The sequence below is a fragment of the Pogoniulus pusillus genome, chromosome 8 (assembly GCF_015220805.1).
Source record: "Pogoniulus pusillus isolate bPogPus1 chromosome 8, bPogPus1.pri, whole genome shotgun sequence".
Taxonomy (NCBI): Eukaryota; Metazoa; Chordata; class Aves; order Piciformes; family Lybiidae; genus Pogoniulus; species Pogoniulus pusillus.
Window position 1 is genome coordinate 27,284,011 of NC_087271.1, and position 18,718 is coordinate 27,302,728.

Below are 18,718 nucleotides of genomic sequence, written 5' to 3' on the forward strand. Positions count from 1 at the left end.
ACTACCTTGTTAGAGCACACCACACATAATTTCAAGTGTCTTAACAGATTATGTTATGTGATAATAAGGCCACATACCGATACTTGCAAAACATCCACGGGCCCTTTAGATCACACACCCCCACCCGGCAAAGGTAGGCACAGAGCACAAAGGGCTCTGTCTGCAGGAAACCACCTGTGATAAAGTGCAGCTGAAGCAGGAATAAGCACCTATACTCCCTTTCTCCCAGCAGTTTCTGGTTCAGTGTGTGCTTCTAAGGTAGATGATTTAATGCATTGCCCTAGCACAGAACTTAACTATGCCAAGTCTGGCCACACTGGAAAAGGTCTTTTCTCAGGTCAAACCCCAACTAATAACAGAAAAAAAAAAGTAAAAATGCTATTTAGGGATGGTATTTAAACACTGAACTGACCCTGAACATTTTTTTCTCATAGTTATTCCTCAGGAAAAGCTCACATACTGTAGTATCAAGTTTACTGCATTTACTTCAGAGCAAAAGTCATGCAACAGAGGCATCTATGGGGCATTGTCAAAGTGCTTCTAGACTTCCCACCCCAAGTTTCTAAATGGTGGTCCTTAGGCATTTACAGGAATTATCCTTCATTTTTACAACATTTATCATTATTTCATCTTAATCAGTTTCAGTTTTCACTTCAATACAGGCATATATTTGAATTCATACAACATCAGAGGAGAAACAAAATACTGTGCTCACTTTACAATAAGGAATTCATAAAAAATGTTTTCTGTGGATTCACAGGAAGAACCTTGGGGAGTAATGCAAAACTTCCTACCCTTTTATAAACTTCTGTATGACAAAAGGAAAATATTTTCCTTTCATAAGGGTTTATAACATAACTGAAGTCTGTTTATTCACAAACAATGCCTTTTTTTTCCAAAAGATACAGACACTACCAACAACTGCACTGACATGTATGCAAAGCCTCAGGCTACAGTACTCTCTAAGACAGTTAAATTCTATCTACTACATCACAGTAAAACTATATTCAAACAGCATCAGAAGATAATTGTGCTGCAGCCAAGCAGACACTAACACAGTGTTTCAAAGAGATGGCAAAAAGTGAGCCATTCTGTATTGTAAAGAAAAGATAAAGTGTTTTTTGTTTCCCTGTTTGTACTCAAACTTCTAGATTCTTTGAATATCCATACAAATCATTCTTTCAGGATAGAGCATTAAAGTGTATTTTTTGTAGCTTATTTGCTTAAGGTTCCAATATGGGCCCTTTTACTCTAAGATGACTAAGATTAATGTTTAAGAGTTAAAAGTTGCATAGAAAACAGAAATTATGCTTGCAATTTTATCCCATGTACATTTGATGTTCACTCATACAAATCTAATTATGCACAACCATAGAGTTATATATAAGCCAAACTGACTTCATACCCAATATCAAATCACTGCAGAATGCTGACTCCGTTCAGAGGGACAGAAAAGGCAAAAAGAAGTATCAAAGGTCAGCCTTTACATTAATCACTGATTGTATACATTCAGACACAAAGGCAAAGCAACTGACTACACAAGTTATTCTATGTAAAACCTGTTATGTATGGGCAACTCACACCCCTCAACTTACCAACACTGCTTTTTCTTGCTGTCCAAGCACTTGGGTATTTGGCTGCCTTTGCCACTCATGTACTGCTACACAGTCAGCTGACCCAACGTATCATCCCATAAAGAATTCTTGGTATTCCCATTCTAGGACCATGTTTATTAGGAAGACTTTTAGTCATGTTCATACCATGAAAGGCATTTTCAGAATCTATTCTATCACACAGGTTAAGACTCCAATTACTCAAAACCACATCATCTGCAGAAAAAAAAAACAAACCACCACAGAACTCATAAAACTTTCACCCATTTCTCACCAAATCCATTAAAGTACCTCCATATTAGGGTCTAACAGACTCCAACACTAAAACACCTTTATTAACAGTGGTGCTCATATTTTTATTTTAATGACAATCTGCTGTGTATCAAGGATTTCCAAGTGATAAAAGATGAGTATTAATCATATTTGCTTTAACATTTTTAGTTTTCATGCTTTATGAAACGTCCCTCTGTTACATTTTTCCTCTTTTTACATAGCTTCTGTCTAAAGCACTGGTGGTTGCTATGGTAACTTTGGCTTTTTTTTCCCCCACTGTTCATGCAGGTTTTCATTGAACCAAATGATTTTTTTAATCTTATCTGCTCTATAACAATAGTTCCTTAGTAAGATGTTGTCTATTGTACTACTTGAGAATCATGGTGTTTCACAGTAGTAACTTGAAAAATGGTAAGTTTTGCTAAATTCTCAAAACTAACAATTGAAGTGGGGGTTTAAAGGGGGTTTTGCTTGGTTTTTAGATGTCCAAGTACATTTCTTTCTTCTGATGTGAATATTTTTCAGGTGAAAATACACTAATTAATACACCAGTGAATGAAAGACAAAGCTATTGTTAAAAATAGAAATGCCTAAGGAACAAGAGACCTTGTGGAGCAACTTTTTCTGAAAGAGAATTAATCACCATTGTTTCACACAGACTAAGCAGATAAATAAGTAAGAACAGAGTTATTTTCTGCAGTACCACTACAGATCAGCACAGATTCAAATCTCCCTGTCACAAAAAATAAGTATTTCAGGTGGCTTCAGTGAAATATTTCTTAACATGTGCACATTGTCTGTCATTAAACTGGTCTATAACCTAGAGGAAACAAACTGCATATGACAATAATCAGACTAAGTATGTGCAAACAAATGCTTGAGCCATTTCCACTCACTTTTCACTAAAATTCTACTTTACAATTTATTTTTCCAATAATATGTAAGCTGAGGGCTAAACTCTCCAATGCAGTTCATCAAGTTTTCATTTTCCTTGAATTAATAGAAAAGCAGATATTGTCTTGATATTTTCTATGGGACAATGTTGTCTTTTTCTGCTTCAGACAGGAAACACCTCTCATGAGCACTTACCACCTTTATCAACAAACAGTAGGGAATCTATGGCTGAAACACAGAGATTCAGACTGAGCTGATCAAACAATTATAAGAAATTCCTCCAACACACAGGATGAGCATTAAAAACAAATCCCTAGGGAGAAACAAACAGATACACTATTTCATTCACTAGGGAAGTTCTTAAAGTAATATTCATAGACAAGTTTTACCCAAATATGGCCCCTAAGTGTGGTGGTCTGAGGCTAACTGGAAAATTTTAATGAGAAAAAAATAATTATAGGCTGTGAAAAGGAAACAATGGTGATGTCTACTTCACTCACAGACTTGCTGAGATGTATAAAAACAAAGACAAACATAGGTAAGACGGTCTCTATCTGTTAGAGTTCAATGTCTGTGTTTTCTCCCTGGGCTTCTGCTGCTCTGCTTTGATCTGTGTAACCCAACTAATCATTCTGCTTCTGATCCCCCTTGCTTATCCTGTCAGCTCACCTTGCACATAAGGCAGATTCTGTGACAAGACTGGGGAGTGGAAAGAAGGTGGAAGGGTGGTTGGGAGCCCCTCCTGGTAACTCTGATTTCTGGGAGGGGTATTGTGTTTCTGCATTACTTTTAACTTGTATATTTCTGTATATAGCTGTATATATTTGTAATACATTGTAAATATCTGCTTGTATAATTGTGCTAAGCTGTAAATACAGCTTCATTCCGTAACTTCCAGCCAGCTGAGGCTAGTCTGGGTGAATTGGGGGGGGGGGGGAGGGGGGGGGTGTGAGGAAGTTGGTAACTCCCAAATCATCACACCAAGTTTACTCTGTAATGTATACAGGGAGGGCAATATGAGACACTTTGGTCCAGTTCAGTAGAGTAGGCTCCCGAAGCAACCTTCAGTACAATTAATTCACCTTTAATGCTGTCATCCTCCTAAGCAATATCATTAATACAAGCCAAAAATAGAAACCCTTTAAAAAACCCAATAAAATTACTATTACATAGAATTCATTCCTGAGAATGATTTTGCATCAGTTTGGAGAAGGGTTGCATTCAATATCCATTTGCCTTAACAACAGTAACTCCTGGTATGGAAGTTTTCCTTAATTTCAGGTTGTATAGCCCAAAATATATTGTCATTTTTAAGTTGGATAGATGACTATTACTGTTATTTCTGATTATATTGATTTCTTGATTCCTTCCTTTCCTATTAATTTTTTTCTCTCATAATTTAGTCTGAAGAAAAACATCTCTAAAAATTACTATTTTATTTGACAAGGACAATTAACAGTAAGAATGAAAAATCCACAGTTTGCTCCACTTCATTTTAGCAGTTTTGTTTCTTTTCACATTTCTGGTGATGTTAGGTTTATTATTTTTTTTTTTTTACAATTCTGATTACATTTAGCAAAATAATATGATTACTAGATGTGCACAGTAGGCACAAAATGCATTAATACATTAATTATTCCCTGTTTCAATTTACATTACACTAGCTTTACTTTGACTTCATTTTGTTGCCATTTGCAGGATAGATCCTCATTTAGCACATTAAAAGATGCTGGGACTTCCTCAATAGGTGGCATATCTTTTCTAATCCTACCTCTATCAGTCAGTTTCCTACAGCTTTCTCTTATGCTCACAGCCAGATATATGCAACAGTTGCGTAACAATTAGGTCTGTCCCACAGCTGCATTTTATGATATAATCACTGATATGAAAAACAAGCTTCTCCCTCCCCTCGTCTTTCTCCCTGCCTCAGTGTGCCTGTAAAAGACCATCATATTACATCCAGGGGAATGCAAAATAAACAGTTAGGAACCAGTAAGAAATTATTATCTAGGGTATATAAAAATCTCAACTAAGTACCTCTTGGTCGATGTACTACCATAAATAAATTCCATATGACACTACTAATCACTATTATTCTAAAGCATCTCTTACATCTATTATTACTATATATAAAACTCACATATATACACACAAAATTCAATACAGTGCAAATGCTAATCTTCTAGGGACTGCATTGCAATTTTCATGTTTTATATTTAGTATTAGGTGAATTTAAGAACAGTCATAATTCAGCACTTAATTATCAAATTACTCATGATTCAGTCATTGTGTTAAAGAAACAATTATATTTGCATAAAACCCTGATAATGCAGTATAGTAAGAACTGTGACCATCAAGGGAAGCCCTATGTTTGGAAAACATGTACATCATCAGTATAGGTTTTTTTTTCCCCCTACTCCATCACCAAACTGGAAGCTTTGACCCTCTCCAGAACCTTTCAACGGGCAACAGGTGCTGCTGGAAGCACCCCTAACAATGGCAACTAAGGAAGCTGGTTTCAAGGTACTTATTACACATTTACTCATTAGTAACTTAATAGACAAACATACCACTTAAAATATTCAATTATTACTAAAAAAATATGTAAAGCAAACACTGATGTAGACCACTTTAAATCTATGGCTTGACAAGTCTCCCTACTACAGACAGCATAACATCTTCTCCTATCCTTCCTAAATTACCTTATAAACCTACAGATTAAGATGAAGTGTAATATTTTTCAATAGTGACAGTAGATTCACATATTCTGATTTAAGGGCAATTTTCCATTTACCTACATCTTGTGTCTGCATATAGTTTCCAGCTTTAAAACATTACAGCAGAGTGCAGATTCACATGTTTTACAGATACACCATATATTTTTATGGAGATATTTGTAAAAGTTACTAAGCATTTAGTAAGAAGTCAGCTCAGAATATTTCATAATACAGTTTTTACTAATGTGTACTTTTTTGGAGGGAAAACACACACAAAGAAGAAGGAACTAAGGCACTCCATTTGACAGCTAAGGAAGAAACTGAGGTTATGTCCTCTATGGCTGAGATTTAGAGCAGTTTCACTTAGTGGCTGTTCTGCTCCAATTCCCCAGATAAAATTTAGACCTACAGAAAGAAGTCTTCATTCCTATTTTATTCTAGCAGGACGTCATGGTTCAGACTCTTAAGTAACCAACAGAAAAAAAAATACTAGTCAGTAGGGAACTATGAAGCTTAAATATCATGTTACAGTTAAATTGAGATAAAACTTGCAGTATCTGCAGGCCTCATTATATTTTCACAAACTAAAATGAGTCATAAATTGCTAAATATGTAGAGATGTAACTTTTGTCCTACCATTTCAAACAGAAAAATATTACTGGAATTTATATCTGAGCAGCCAAAACATGCCTGTGGCAACATGTCTCACTTGCAGGTAACACAGGAGCAGAAATCATGCAGGAAATATAAGTAACCCTTTCTGGTTTATCTTATTTGACTTATTTAATACGATATCATATGCAGTATCCCACCTGTGAAACTTATATAGCGACTGTGAAACTATCACCAAAAAATAGTTTTATCTGCTGCTTTGTGCTAGTTTGAAGCTAGTTAGAGCGTTTTGGTGAGAAGAACTAGATTATAGGCTGTGAAAGGAAAACAATGGTGATGTCTACTGCCCCCAGAGTCTTGCTGAACAAGAAATGAAAACATTAGATAACACTCTCGCCATTTTTCTCTCTCTCTGGCTTGGGCTGCTGACTGCGCTGCATCTCTCTAACACACCTTCCACTCACCTTTGCTTCTTAACCTCTTGGCCGAACCCCTATTCTTCCTTGGGACAGGGGTAAGGTTGAGAGGGGCGGGGGGAAGGCACAGGGGTGGTTGAGAGCCCCTCCTGGGGACTCAGGTTTCTGGGACGGGAGTTGTGTTTCTGTATTATCTTTTACCTTGTATATTTCTGTGTATAACTGTATATACTGTAAATATCTGCTTGTATATTGTGCTAGCTGTAAATAAATAGCTTCATTTATATTCCCAGAGCCAGCTGAGTCTAGTCTGGGTATTTCTAAAGTGTGGGGGGGTGGGGAACACCCAAACCATCACATGCTTTCATACAATTTACACTTAGGTAATCCTCTAGAGTGCATAGAAAATCTAGCCATTCCCACTCTAATTCAGAGTGCTGTGCTGCTCAGGAGGTAATTCGGATGTATGACATACAAGCCATATTTGTCCCTAATTTAGAAAAGCTTCTGCCAGCAGAACCATTGCCCTGGACTGTAGTTCCAGGAATGCAGTCATGGAAAAAACATATTGGTATCAAGCAGCCCCAGCCCTCCTGTCCTTCTAAGAGTCCATATGGGGTCTGTGAAAACTGAAAAGCAAGTCCTGCTGTCCAGTAGGATGCCTTCAGCCACTCTGGCTAGCACTTCCCAGCCATAGATTAACACTGCCCCTTTCCATGATATAGTCTCCTCAGTGAGGAGCAGAAAGACCATCTGTTCTCTCCTTCCAATTAATCTCCCTTCCAGTGAGGCAGGTTCTGCTATGCCTGCAGAGTACAAGTTAACCAGACTGACAGACTACCAAGGACCAGCTATGGTAAGGACGAGTAATGTGGGATATGCATTTTAGTGGCTTACTCTTGATAGCCAGTGGGGCTTTTCTAAGCAGAATAAAGGCTACCAGCCACATCCCAGGGCAGCAAAACTACTTCCAGTAATACTTAACTTAATGGGGACACTTAGTTTTAGGATGGTAAATGTGAATTCAAACTTTGTTGCAGAGTAAGTACAAGAGGTAGCCAACTTCTGCAAAGTGCTTTTCCACACACCATCTGAAGTTGTACGAATTCAACATCTGTCATTTATCATTATCACTGCAAAACCAATAGTCTAACAGCATTTTTAAAAGTAGTCAGATAAGAAACAGAGTGAAAACATGCCTTCAATTTAAAGATTCTAATCCATTGAAGATTACTCTGAAATAGTTGCAGATTTTCCTTATCCTTCAATCTGAATATCTAAAAATGTACCAATACATAGGAAGTACTATTCAATCTATTTTTCTCTGCATCTGGTCCCTGCAGAATTGATTTTTTTTCCTGTTTTTTACACAGCAATTAGACAGATAATTATACAGAAATTACTGTAGAATTAAAAATCCATCAACAGAAGGCAGGAGGAAGGTGCAACATCATTAATTGTTTCCATTTCTGATCAACTATTCCCTTAGTGTTGAAACAAATTTGTACATCAGCTAGACAGCAACAATTTTTCTAACCAGAAGGAATACAAACTTAAAATAGCTATTATACAATTAAAGGAGTGTATGCTAAAGCAACTGTGAATACCAGTACTCAACATTTATTCTTCCTTTCCCCACAGGAAAGGAAACCCTAACATCCATTGTGGTTTTGCCTTCTCATGGGAACTAACGGATTGAACTATTCATGCCTGAACACTCAGCAGCATTGAGGGGAGACAAACTCCCTCTCCAAATTCACTTCTAAATCCTCATTCCTGTCAGTCACCAGAATGCTATTCAGGTAATGCTGTGCTCTCACTAATTCTGTACAATATGTAGAAAATGTAAGTGGAATTATCTAAACAATACTGGTGATTTCAATTTGTATTTTTTGGAAGTCAAATTACTTGAGCCATTTCCACATCCACAGGAAACATAAATCTTAGTAATTTCAGTTTGCAATGAAAATATTTGTTCCATTTATGATATGAGAACATACTGCTTTCAGGGCTAATAAATTCTGGTGCTCCATTACAAAACATCAACATGCCACTACATATTTACACAGTAGAAACTTCCAGTTTATTTTGTGAAAGAGAAATACTGCCTGTCTTTATGTTCCAAGTTAGATCTGACCTCTAGGCAAATGACTGAGAAGTTGTTATGGTTTTAGTTCTTTTTCGGTATTAAGCTGTAGCAAATGTAGTCCTATTTTTTAACAGTCGCTGGCACAACAGAGATGAGGTGTCACCACTTTATGAAAAGTGACTATCCACAGTTGCCACTACATTCCCTTGCAGCTTCAGGAACCTCAAAGTAGTAATTGGAGCCAACAGCAGTAAGTTTACTAGAATTCAAAAGACGCTACACAACCAACACCTGAACAGCTATTTCTGTAACTCACTTCCCTCTTCTTTTTTCTTTCGTCTTCTGCTTTAAGGGATGCAAAATACTCTATTGTGTTCCACTATTTTTTGTTTGTTTCTCTTGGTATTTACTAATACCAACCTTCCGTGCAATCATGATGTTCCGCCTGCAAAAATGCTGAATAAATTCAATTTTGCTGTAAGTTCTTTGTTTACAGCATTACTTCATTTTCTTGAAAGATCAGTTTTACCATAGAGATAAGATTCTGCTGTCCTACAAATTTCTTACAATAATCTTAGCAGTAGCTTAGGCACTTTGGTAGACTTACTCAGCATCTGTGCTAGTTTGAAGCAAGCTAGAATGTTTTGGTAAAAGAACTAGGTAACGGGCAGTGAAATGAAAACAATTGTGTCTCCTTCTCTCATAGTCCCGCTGAGAGTTCTGGGAAGAAGAAGTAAAACATTCTCCATTTTGTCTTTCATTCTGCTTTTGCCTTCAGACCTAATCACATCTCATCAACTTTGCTCCCATTAACCTTGCTCCCTAACCTCTTGGCTGCACCTCTCTTCTTCCTGAGAACTGGGGTAAGGTTGAGAGGGCAGGGGGAGGTGTTGGGGTGGTTTGAGAGCCCCTCCTGGGGACTCAGGTTTCTGGGAGGGGAGTTGTGCTTCTGTATTGTTTATCCTTTGTATATTTCTGTATATAACTGTTTATATTGTAAATAGCTGCTTGTATATTTGCTGCTGTAAAATAAATAGCTTCATTTATATTCCCAGAGGCCGTCTGAGTTAGCTGGGGCAAATTCAAAAGTGTGGGGGGGCGAGTTAATGCCCAAACCATCACAGCATCTGTTATTTCCCCTCCCCCAGTTTCTACAGATGTCTGGTACTCCTGACCAAGCACGTAAAACAATCTCATTTTGTAAAGTAATATTAATCCACATTCAGCAAGCCCTCCATAAATCCACTTCTTTATGTGATAAGAATTATCTTTTGTAATCACCTCTAGTTTTCTTTCCATATTTCAATGTAATTGTGACATCCTTGCTCTCCCGTTGCTAGAAATTTGCACTACTCTATTCAAACAGCTAAATGGATAGAAGAGATGCCTAGCAATAATGCAATGTCTTTTTTTTTCACTGCAGCTCTTCCCCTCTCACAACTCACACCAGGTTTTTGGTAAAGAACTAGGACCCTTAGTATGCTCACTATGAAGCCATCTCTGAGCGCATCAAAGCCTTTGGAAATAAGCAGCGCAAGGAAAGAAATGTTTACCAGCTTTCAGCCCATCATGCAAATTACCAAAATCAATAACAGAGCTTCAAGGATTTGTATTTAAGTAATAAATTTAATAGTTCCATAACAAGAGCTTTGGTTCACCAAATATCTGAATTAGGAAAAGCCTTCCCCCTTGAGAGGGCTAAAGATAGAGATCATTTTATGGTCTTTTAGCCATCAGAGTGTTGTGAAGGTAAAATGCCCCTTTCTCCCCCATAGCTTTGGACAAGGCTTGAATTTTCAGTGGCAGAAATCTCTGACCATCTGGAAGGTAATCCCTCAGGCACTCAAAAAACAAGTGTAAGCTTTTTCATAATATGGAAACAGGAAAAGACTAAGAGCATTTGCACATGCCTTAATACCACATTAAAAAAAAAAACCAAACCACCAAACCCAGAAGTGTTGCTTGAGCCCCAGAGACTTAAGAGTTATGTGCTCAGATCCATTTCTGGGGCATATGGAATGCTAGCATATGCTTGGCCACTAAATTCCAAAGACCTAACAGTCACATAATCACTGCTCCAAGCTGCCTGTTGGACTGGATGATCTTGGAGGTCTCTCCCAACCTGTTTGATTCTACAATTCTATGATTTTTCTGCCTCCTAGAAATCTTTTTCCTTATCACACAAATAGTGTATCCTAACAAACATCAACAGTAGCTCTGGTACTTTTGAGGGGAAGTAAATAATAGCATGATAATTTCAGTGACATTCTATTGTTATCTCAAAGCATGCAAACATGAAAATATTTCCAGACTACGCCAAGCTGTTTGCATGGTCCTCTTGAGCAGCAGCATACATTACACAACTACAGACATACTTCTAAGAACAGACATTAATTTGTATTTAGCACCTGCACAGCAAAGCAAGAAGATCAAACCTGGACCTCAACACAAAGAGCACCAGAGTGACAAGCAAGCACTTCAGCAGACTAGAATAATAGGGCTGCCCACCCAACTGCAAAAGTAATAGCAAGGTATGAGCGTACAAAGGAGAAAAGGTGAGGAAGGAATAACAAGTCAAAATAAGAACATTACATAGGCAAGGTGTAAAAATGAGTAAAGGAAAATTAAATAAAAAGCCTCGATGGACACCCTATGACTTCTGGATATTGTCAGCTATCTAGATGATGCTAAAATCTACTAAGTTTACTTAAGACCTCTAACTTTGCCAGGCAATGATTTTAAACATTATTTATCCATCACCTAATGCTAGATGTCCACAAGTCAACTGGCATTAGCAAGTCACCCAAGAACACTTAGCTTCTGAACTTGATTCAAAAGCTGAAGTTAACAAAAAATACTGCCATTGATTTGCCTGTGCTTCACAGCACCTCTACAGACCAAGAGGTTTGGTTTTATGTCAAAGCCTGTTAAAATTATATGCAGGCTCAGCAAAGTAGCACTCCACTGAAAACAACGTGAAACAGTAGAAGCACAGACTGGTAGTAATAGTTGAAGGTTGCAGGTTGCTCATAGAATAAATGCAGGATGCCACAAACAATCCCACTAGAAGCTGAAGGAAAAGGGGGGGAGGGGGGCAGGAATTCATCCAAGACCAAAAGAAAATCTGACCCAAGAACTATCGTCTCCACTATGCTTTTCATTACTTCTAGGCTACTAAAATATGTGTGGATTCAAAACCTCACACTGACAAATTTATTCTGTTACAATGGTGAGACATTAGAGGAAAATACACTACATGTGTAACTGATTAGCATACTTCATGAAAACAGTAACTTATTAAATCTGAAGAAAAACAACACTACCCGGAATTAACAGCTCGTAATCCCACTGCCAACTCTGTACAGATCAGTAGGGGCTGCTAATTTAGAAACAGTGCCTTTTTTTAATTTATATATTGCTCTGAGACCGAAACATGTTGCATCTCCACAAGGTTTCTGTCTAGTAGGAAAAGTGGAAAATAAAATAGAAACTCCTACACATTTACAGCAAACAACAAAAAAAACTCAACTCCTCCTTCTCCATCTAAAGGAATTTCAAACTGATCGTATAAAGGGGAGCCGGGAGCCGTAAATCCCACCACAGCCAAACCTGCCTTTCCACGCCCAGGATGCCGGAACCCCCGCACCGCTCCCCTCGCCCGGGACAATGCTGACACCTGCCGGCGCCGGCCCAACGCAGCCGCCGGGCACCGGCACTTCCCAGCCCGAGAGGCGGCGAGCCCCGCACCCCAACGCGCTCACACCTTCGTTTTGCGGTCACAAGATGAAGCTGCCTCTTGGCTTGTGGGACGGGCAGCCCAAACCCACTTCTGCAGGCAGAACAAATGCTGCAACTTTTCTCTCTCAAAACCGTCACATAAAGAACAGGTGGAAAATACAAAGGAGGAAGGGAGAAGAAAAAAAACACCCGAAGTGAATTTATCACTAACCTAACAGCAAATCAGGTCGCAAATGAGAACCGGGAATTTCTCAGAGAACTAAGGCTTTCAGAATTACTCCTAAAAATTATGTAGAGCACTTGCAAGAATGACAAACCTCAGGCATCTCGTGAAAAATGAATGGTGATCTCAGAACAAACCTAGGTTTTATTTTAAAGGAAGACTACCAAGCTGAACAGAATCTACTGGTCAGAAAAACTACCTATTGGTTTGCAAACTGGATCCCCATGGATTCAGGAACATTATAATTGCAGCTTTACTCATTAAGCCCTTCAAACTGAAAATAACTGGTGGGAAAGAACAGGAAAGAGAAGAGACACAAAAAATAGATTGAGAGAACGTTAGCTATTAAGACACGGCAAATGAGCCAATTACTCACACCTATTCTCTGTTACACAAGCATCTTTCCTAACTCAAGTGGCCAATTTATTTATTTTTAGGAAAACAGTCACTGCCAGCAGTACCACAATTCTTCTGAAGTTTTAAACACAAAGCCCAATTCTCAAAAGCAATGAAACTAGGATGGTTTTATATGATGCTGTCTTAACTCACTCCTTACTACCCTCAAGAGAAATAGTAATCCCAATTTTTACCAACACTTTTCCACTGATACAGATCTTTTCCTCATGATAGGAGCTGAAAAGGAAGGTGTAAGAGACACTCTTAATTTATTAGATGTAGTAAATACCGCAAGGCTCCTTCTCCCAGTCCCAGGGTTTTTTCAACTACTTAAGGTTTAATTTTGTTTTGTTTTTTTCATGGGGATTTAGACGAAATAAGCTAAGCTGAAGCCCCAGAACCCCTGAACTGTCATTTTTTCTACTAAAATTGGCATCTATGAACCTAGACAGGATTGCAGCAGCCACAGAACAAGCCCTTTGAAGTGAACACAGCTTAGATGAAAACTGCTATAAAGAAAAGCAACAGCAAAGGATTTTTTTTTTAAGCCATTTACTCACAAATATCCACCTGCTATGTGAACTGCTATGTTCTTCTTTGGTTAATTAGTAGTTCTTCTTTGTACAAGTCTCAGTCAAAGCCAAAGGAAGCTTCAAAGGCCTCACTCATCAAATGACACATCTTGTGCTCAACATGAAACTGCCAGTTCTGATCCCATCGCACAGCTACAGCTCACCCCGGGCCTGGGATTGGATCTGTATTATTCAGCAATTGTATAACCAAAGAAGAACGTTTTTGGTGGCAAAGCCCCAATACCTGTTTGTTTTTCAATACCCTTATTTGCATGTATGACATTTGCAACTTTAAAACAAACCAATCTAACACAGGCTACTTAGAGTGTGGCAAGAGTTGAGGTCTGAATTTCATTTTCTGGTTGTGTTCTGTAACATGAATATTGTGTAGCATTCTACTGCCACCAGTGTGTAAAAGGAAAAAGCTATCCACTAACAGTGAGGGATGAATAAAAACAAAGGAAATGATTCCTAAATTAATGAAGCCAAGAGTCTATTCAAATATTAAACCAACAAAAAAACATGCAGATTATCTTTTAGGGGGAAAAAAATATAAAAGAAATTAACTGGAATGTAATACAGAAAGAAAGGATTCTGCACTTCTCAGAGTAAAAAAACATTTGCATACTTAGTAGCCAGTGTAATATATCTAAATTTGTATTAGTGGTATATATTTGCAATCTGTCACATATTTCCTGGTAAATATTGTTTGCAAACACTTGACGGGCTCGAGTTCAACTCTGTATAACTCTTCTTCTTTGCAAAAGCTTTTAAAACAGTATTGGGCATGAGCTAGATTATTCACAACTAATTTGGAAAGATTATTAATTTTAAAGAAGCTTAATGTAGATGTCTCCCAACGATATCAGAAAGTATAAACCAGGCTGTACTAGCCCTGTCTTTCCCTAGCTAATTTGCCTAAGTGAGATCTGAGGTGTCAGCAGACATCATGTTCTCAAAAAAACAGAAAGTTTAACTAACACTGAGGAGGTTAAGAATACACACTCACATTTTTTCATTGAAGTATCCTTCTTATATTAATTTGGGACGACCTGAATAGTATCTATTAAAAGATCACATAGCTTGTGACGTGTTCTGACTTCTTAACACCCTTAGAAATAGATGCTAACATTTATAATATTCTTTAAATAAACCCAGAGTAATTAGTTCTTGCATAGCAGAACCTCCAAAACTGTTACTTTAAAAAAAAAATTGACATTTTTAGTCAATAAATTCACTTCAAGGTAAAATTCCCACACATGTTGTAGCAAGAGAGATCCCTGTCATACCAAGAGGCACTGTCCTCAAAATTCTGTTCAAAGGAATTCATCAAACATGTCACATCACTATCTACACAGCTATACTACAAGTTCCCAGCATTCTTCTACAAAGACCATACTTCCTTCTTCCTTAAAAACACACGCTTTGTAAATGCTTCCAAAGTGGTAACAGGAACATGAAAACTGATGTACTTTTTTTTTTTTTAAGAACTGTGTCTGAATAACTTACTGTTTTACATGAGAGCACTTACAGTCATGCACATTACACAAGGCAGTATTCCATAAGCTGCTGCTGTGTACTTCTGTTCATCGCTGTACATGTTCTCCCAGACTCTCTCAAGCTGAAGGACAGATATTCAGCTACTAAACCAACACATTCCTATACCTTCTCATTTCATGGATTTAAGTCAACTAGAATTGCCATGACAAAGCAATAGTTTTCATCAGGGGTGATCTTATTACTGTCTACAACTACCTGAAGGGGCATTGTAGCCAGGTGGGGGGTGGCCTCTTCTCCCAGGCAACCAGCAATAGAACAAGGGGACACAGTCTCAAGTTGTGCCAGGGTAGGTATAGGCTGAATATTAGGAAGAAGTTCTTCACAGAGAGAGTGATTTCCCATTGGAATGGGCTGCCCAGGGAGGTGGTGGAGGCACTGTCCCTGGGGGTCTTCAAGAAAACACCGGATGAGGCACTTAGTGCCATGGTCTAGTTGATTGGTTAGGGCTGGGTGATAGGTTGGACTAGATGATCTTGGAGGTCTCTTCCAACCTGGTTGATTCTATGATTAAACAGAACATTTCACAAGGATAAACACTCCTGTCTCTGTACAAGTGCCCATTTCTCAACATTGCTTCCATGTGTCCAATTCAGTAGTGTGTTAGATACCTAAAAAATCCCTCATATATTGGCACCAAATTGGCTCAAAAACAAAAACTGAAAATCCCAACCAGTTATTTCCTGTTTCAGAACAGCAGTCAGCTAACCATTTTTCTCCTTTGTATTGTCATTGAATCGGAAACCTGCATATACATTTTTATCATGCTTTGACTGGCAAAACATCTATTTGCTATAAGCTTTTTTATTCTTCAGAGAAAAAGCATTTAGCATAACTTAATACTATTCTGAACTGCAGTTCCAAAATTAGTTTAAGGTGTATGTGGTTAGTACTAACGTGCATGATATAAATAGAAATACAGTATGAAAATATAAAATACACTAAATCATCCAGCATACTTTTAATTATGAGGACCAGAGTTAAAATTGTCTTTAGAATACACTAAACTATTTCAGTTGGAAGAGACCTACAACTGCCTGACCAATTCACGGCTAACCAAAAGCTAAGGACACTGTACAAATGCCTCTTAAACACCAACAGGCTTAGGGTATTAACCACTTCGCTCAGAAACCTCCCCCAGTGTTTGACCATTGTCTGTGCAAAGAAATACCTCCTAATGTCAAGTCTAAGCTTTGCCTGACTACTTTAAAATCTACAGATCTGCTATCCACTAACTTGCTCTGTGATTTGAGCAACAGTAAAACAAGGCAGAACACAATTTACATAACTTTGAGTTGGAAAAATATCTCATATGTGGTATAGCAGACCAGTGGAACATATTCCTGACCATGGCAGGGGGCTGGAATTAGATCATCTTTAAGCTCCCTTCCAACCCGAATATTTTCTATGATTCCATTTCAAACTCTCTTCTTTTTTATATTGTAATTTGACCCTAGAGAACAGTACCATGAAACAGAAAAAGATGCAACAGAAATGAAAGTACAATGACAAATTCTACAGTACAAGCACACCCTCCTTTAAGTGTTCCCAATAGGTGGCAACAGAATACCAAAAACTACAAAATAGTTTAGAATTCTTTCTTCATCCACAAATAGTAGGAGCCCTGCTACAACTTTCATCAATGAACGTGCAGCACCAATTTTATTCAAACTGATCACTGAATCTCAGGACAGTTCATGTCGAAAGCCAGAGAATTCACAGAAGGAAAAGATTTAGTAAAAATCTAGTTGTTATGAAACAACTAACTGATGGATGATAGTCAGAGCTTATCTGAGGGAGTAAACCATTACAAGCAGGAATCTACAGCAACAAAATGTTTCTGCAAATTAAAGAATAAATGCTAAGGTAGAAAGAAAACTTTAGGCTAGTGTATTTGTTGTTGAAATCCATAACATGGTGTTTAGCAGTATTTACTTACAAGACAGAATAAAGCAGTGAGAATGTTAAAATAAACCATTTTTCATCTGACAACCCCCAATTTTATGAGTAGTAGCAGGTCCACACTGCTGATTCTTTGTAAGAAACAATGGGAAATCAGAGTTGTTAATTTATTGACAGTTATATGACTACTTTGTTTCTGTGTAACAGAGCTATACAAATCAACTCTAAATAATGACTACTTACTTGCTTTCAAAACCGGCTAGATCACTCTCCAAAGAAACCGTCTCTGATGTAATCTCTACTTTTCTCACGCTGCCAAAGAAATCTGTTATCAGAACATCTTGCGGGTCTCGCTGAAAGAGATCAGTTCGATGTCCAGGTGTTGAAACACACAAGCTTTTTGGACAGACCTGAAACTTGAAACCAAGATGGACATTCATATTTCGTCCTCTCTTCATCAAATCTCTACATACACCTTCCAAAATGCAATTATTATGAAAAGGTAGCTAAATGCCACACAACTTGCACTAATTTCAGTACAAGCTCAACAACTGGGAAAAAAAACGTTGACCAAAACCACCAAAAACATAAACATCTTGAGCATGAATTTCAGAAAACTTTTATCCTTGCTCTTATGCCATGGAGTTTAGAAATGCTTCTGTGAAAGCCAACCATCAATTACATGTAACTGATTAAATGCATAAATGTATTTCTGAATATAGATGCAAGAATGCTGCTGTTATCTTCCAAAAAGCACATTTTTTAACCAAAGGGAAGCAGGTAAGATTACACAAGCTTTGCTAAGTAGCTAACAGTAAAGGCTTCATAAAGAAATGAGAATTTATATTGACTGAAAAGGAAAAAAAAAAAACTTAGTCTTATTTCTAGTTTACAGACTGTGAATTAATACAAAATTAAGATTTTCAGAAAAATGAAAGGTGTCTTATACATATTAAGTTCACAGAGACATCCTATAACACCTACAAAGTAGCTATGTACCTTACTATTTATTTCACCTATGTATTTTTTTAATGTATCAGATCCACTACATCCTGCGCACACATTGCATCACTTAGAAGACAACCTGTTTTCAATGGACTCAATTCTGTATAAAGGTACATTTGCAGAAAACGAGTAGATATAACAGCAACAGACTTGCAATATTCAGAATATCTGACAAGACAGTGTGACTACTAAATAAAAATTGTTATGCACCCAGTAGATATTCAAGGCAAAACAAAAGCATTTTGGATACAGCCCCTCTTTGAACAGGTCCCATCACACTCGCTACAAAGGTCTCTAATATTTCCTATCTGGACAGATTCCTCATTTCAAGGGATCTTGTAATGTACATAATGCAATATAATTGGTTTGTGTTTTTATTAATAATGCTACATAAAGTGCCATGAAATACAGTCCAAGACCTCACTCTTTCTAGCCTCCTTAATGAGCCTGAAAAGCTGAGTTTATGTCTCAAATCATTAGAGGGCACTTCACAACCAAATACACAAGCCTACTAGACACAGGAACCATGCACATTCCTGCTAGGCAGACGCATTAGCTCTGCAGTACTCTGGACATGTTTATGAGCAAAAGTTGCTGTCCATTTGAGTATCTCATAGGAAACCCATGGACCACTTGGTAACAGTATGTATTATGCAAGTCCGCGTATGTTCCAGCAATAAAGATCATTTAACAGAACAGATTAATTTACAG

General features: G+C 37.7%; 1 protein-coding gene across 6 annotated transcripts in view; it reads right to left on the bottom strand.

Annotated features, from left to right (window-relative positions):
- PIGK (phosphatidylinositol glycan anchor biosynthesis class K) overlaps window positions 1-18,718 on the bottom strand; it is a 73,719-nt gene that overhangs the window by 41,654 nt on the left and 13,347 nt on the right. For all 6 annotated transcript variants that reach the window (XM_064147837.1, XM_064147838.1, XM_064147842.1 and 3 more), the window contains exon 9: window positions 17,246-17,418. In XM_064147837.1, coding sequence (XP_064003907.1) covers window positions 17,246-17,418 — 173 coding nt within the window. The remainder of the gene's footprint in view (window positions 1-17,245; window positions 17,419-18,718) is intronic.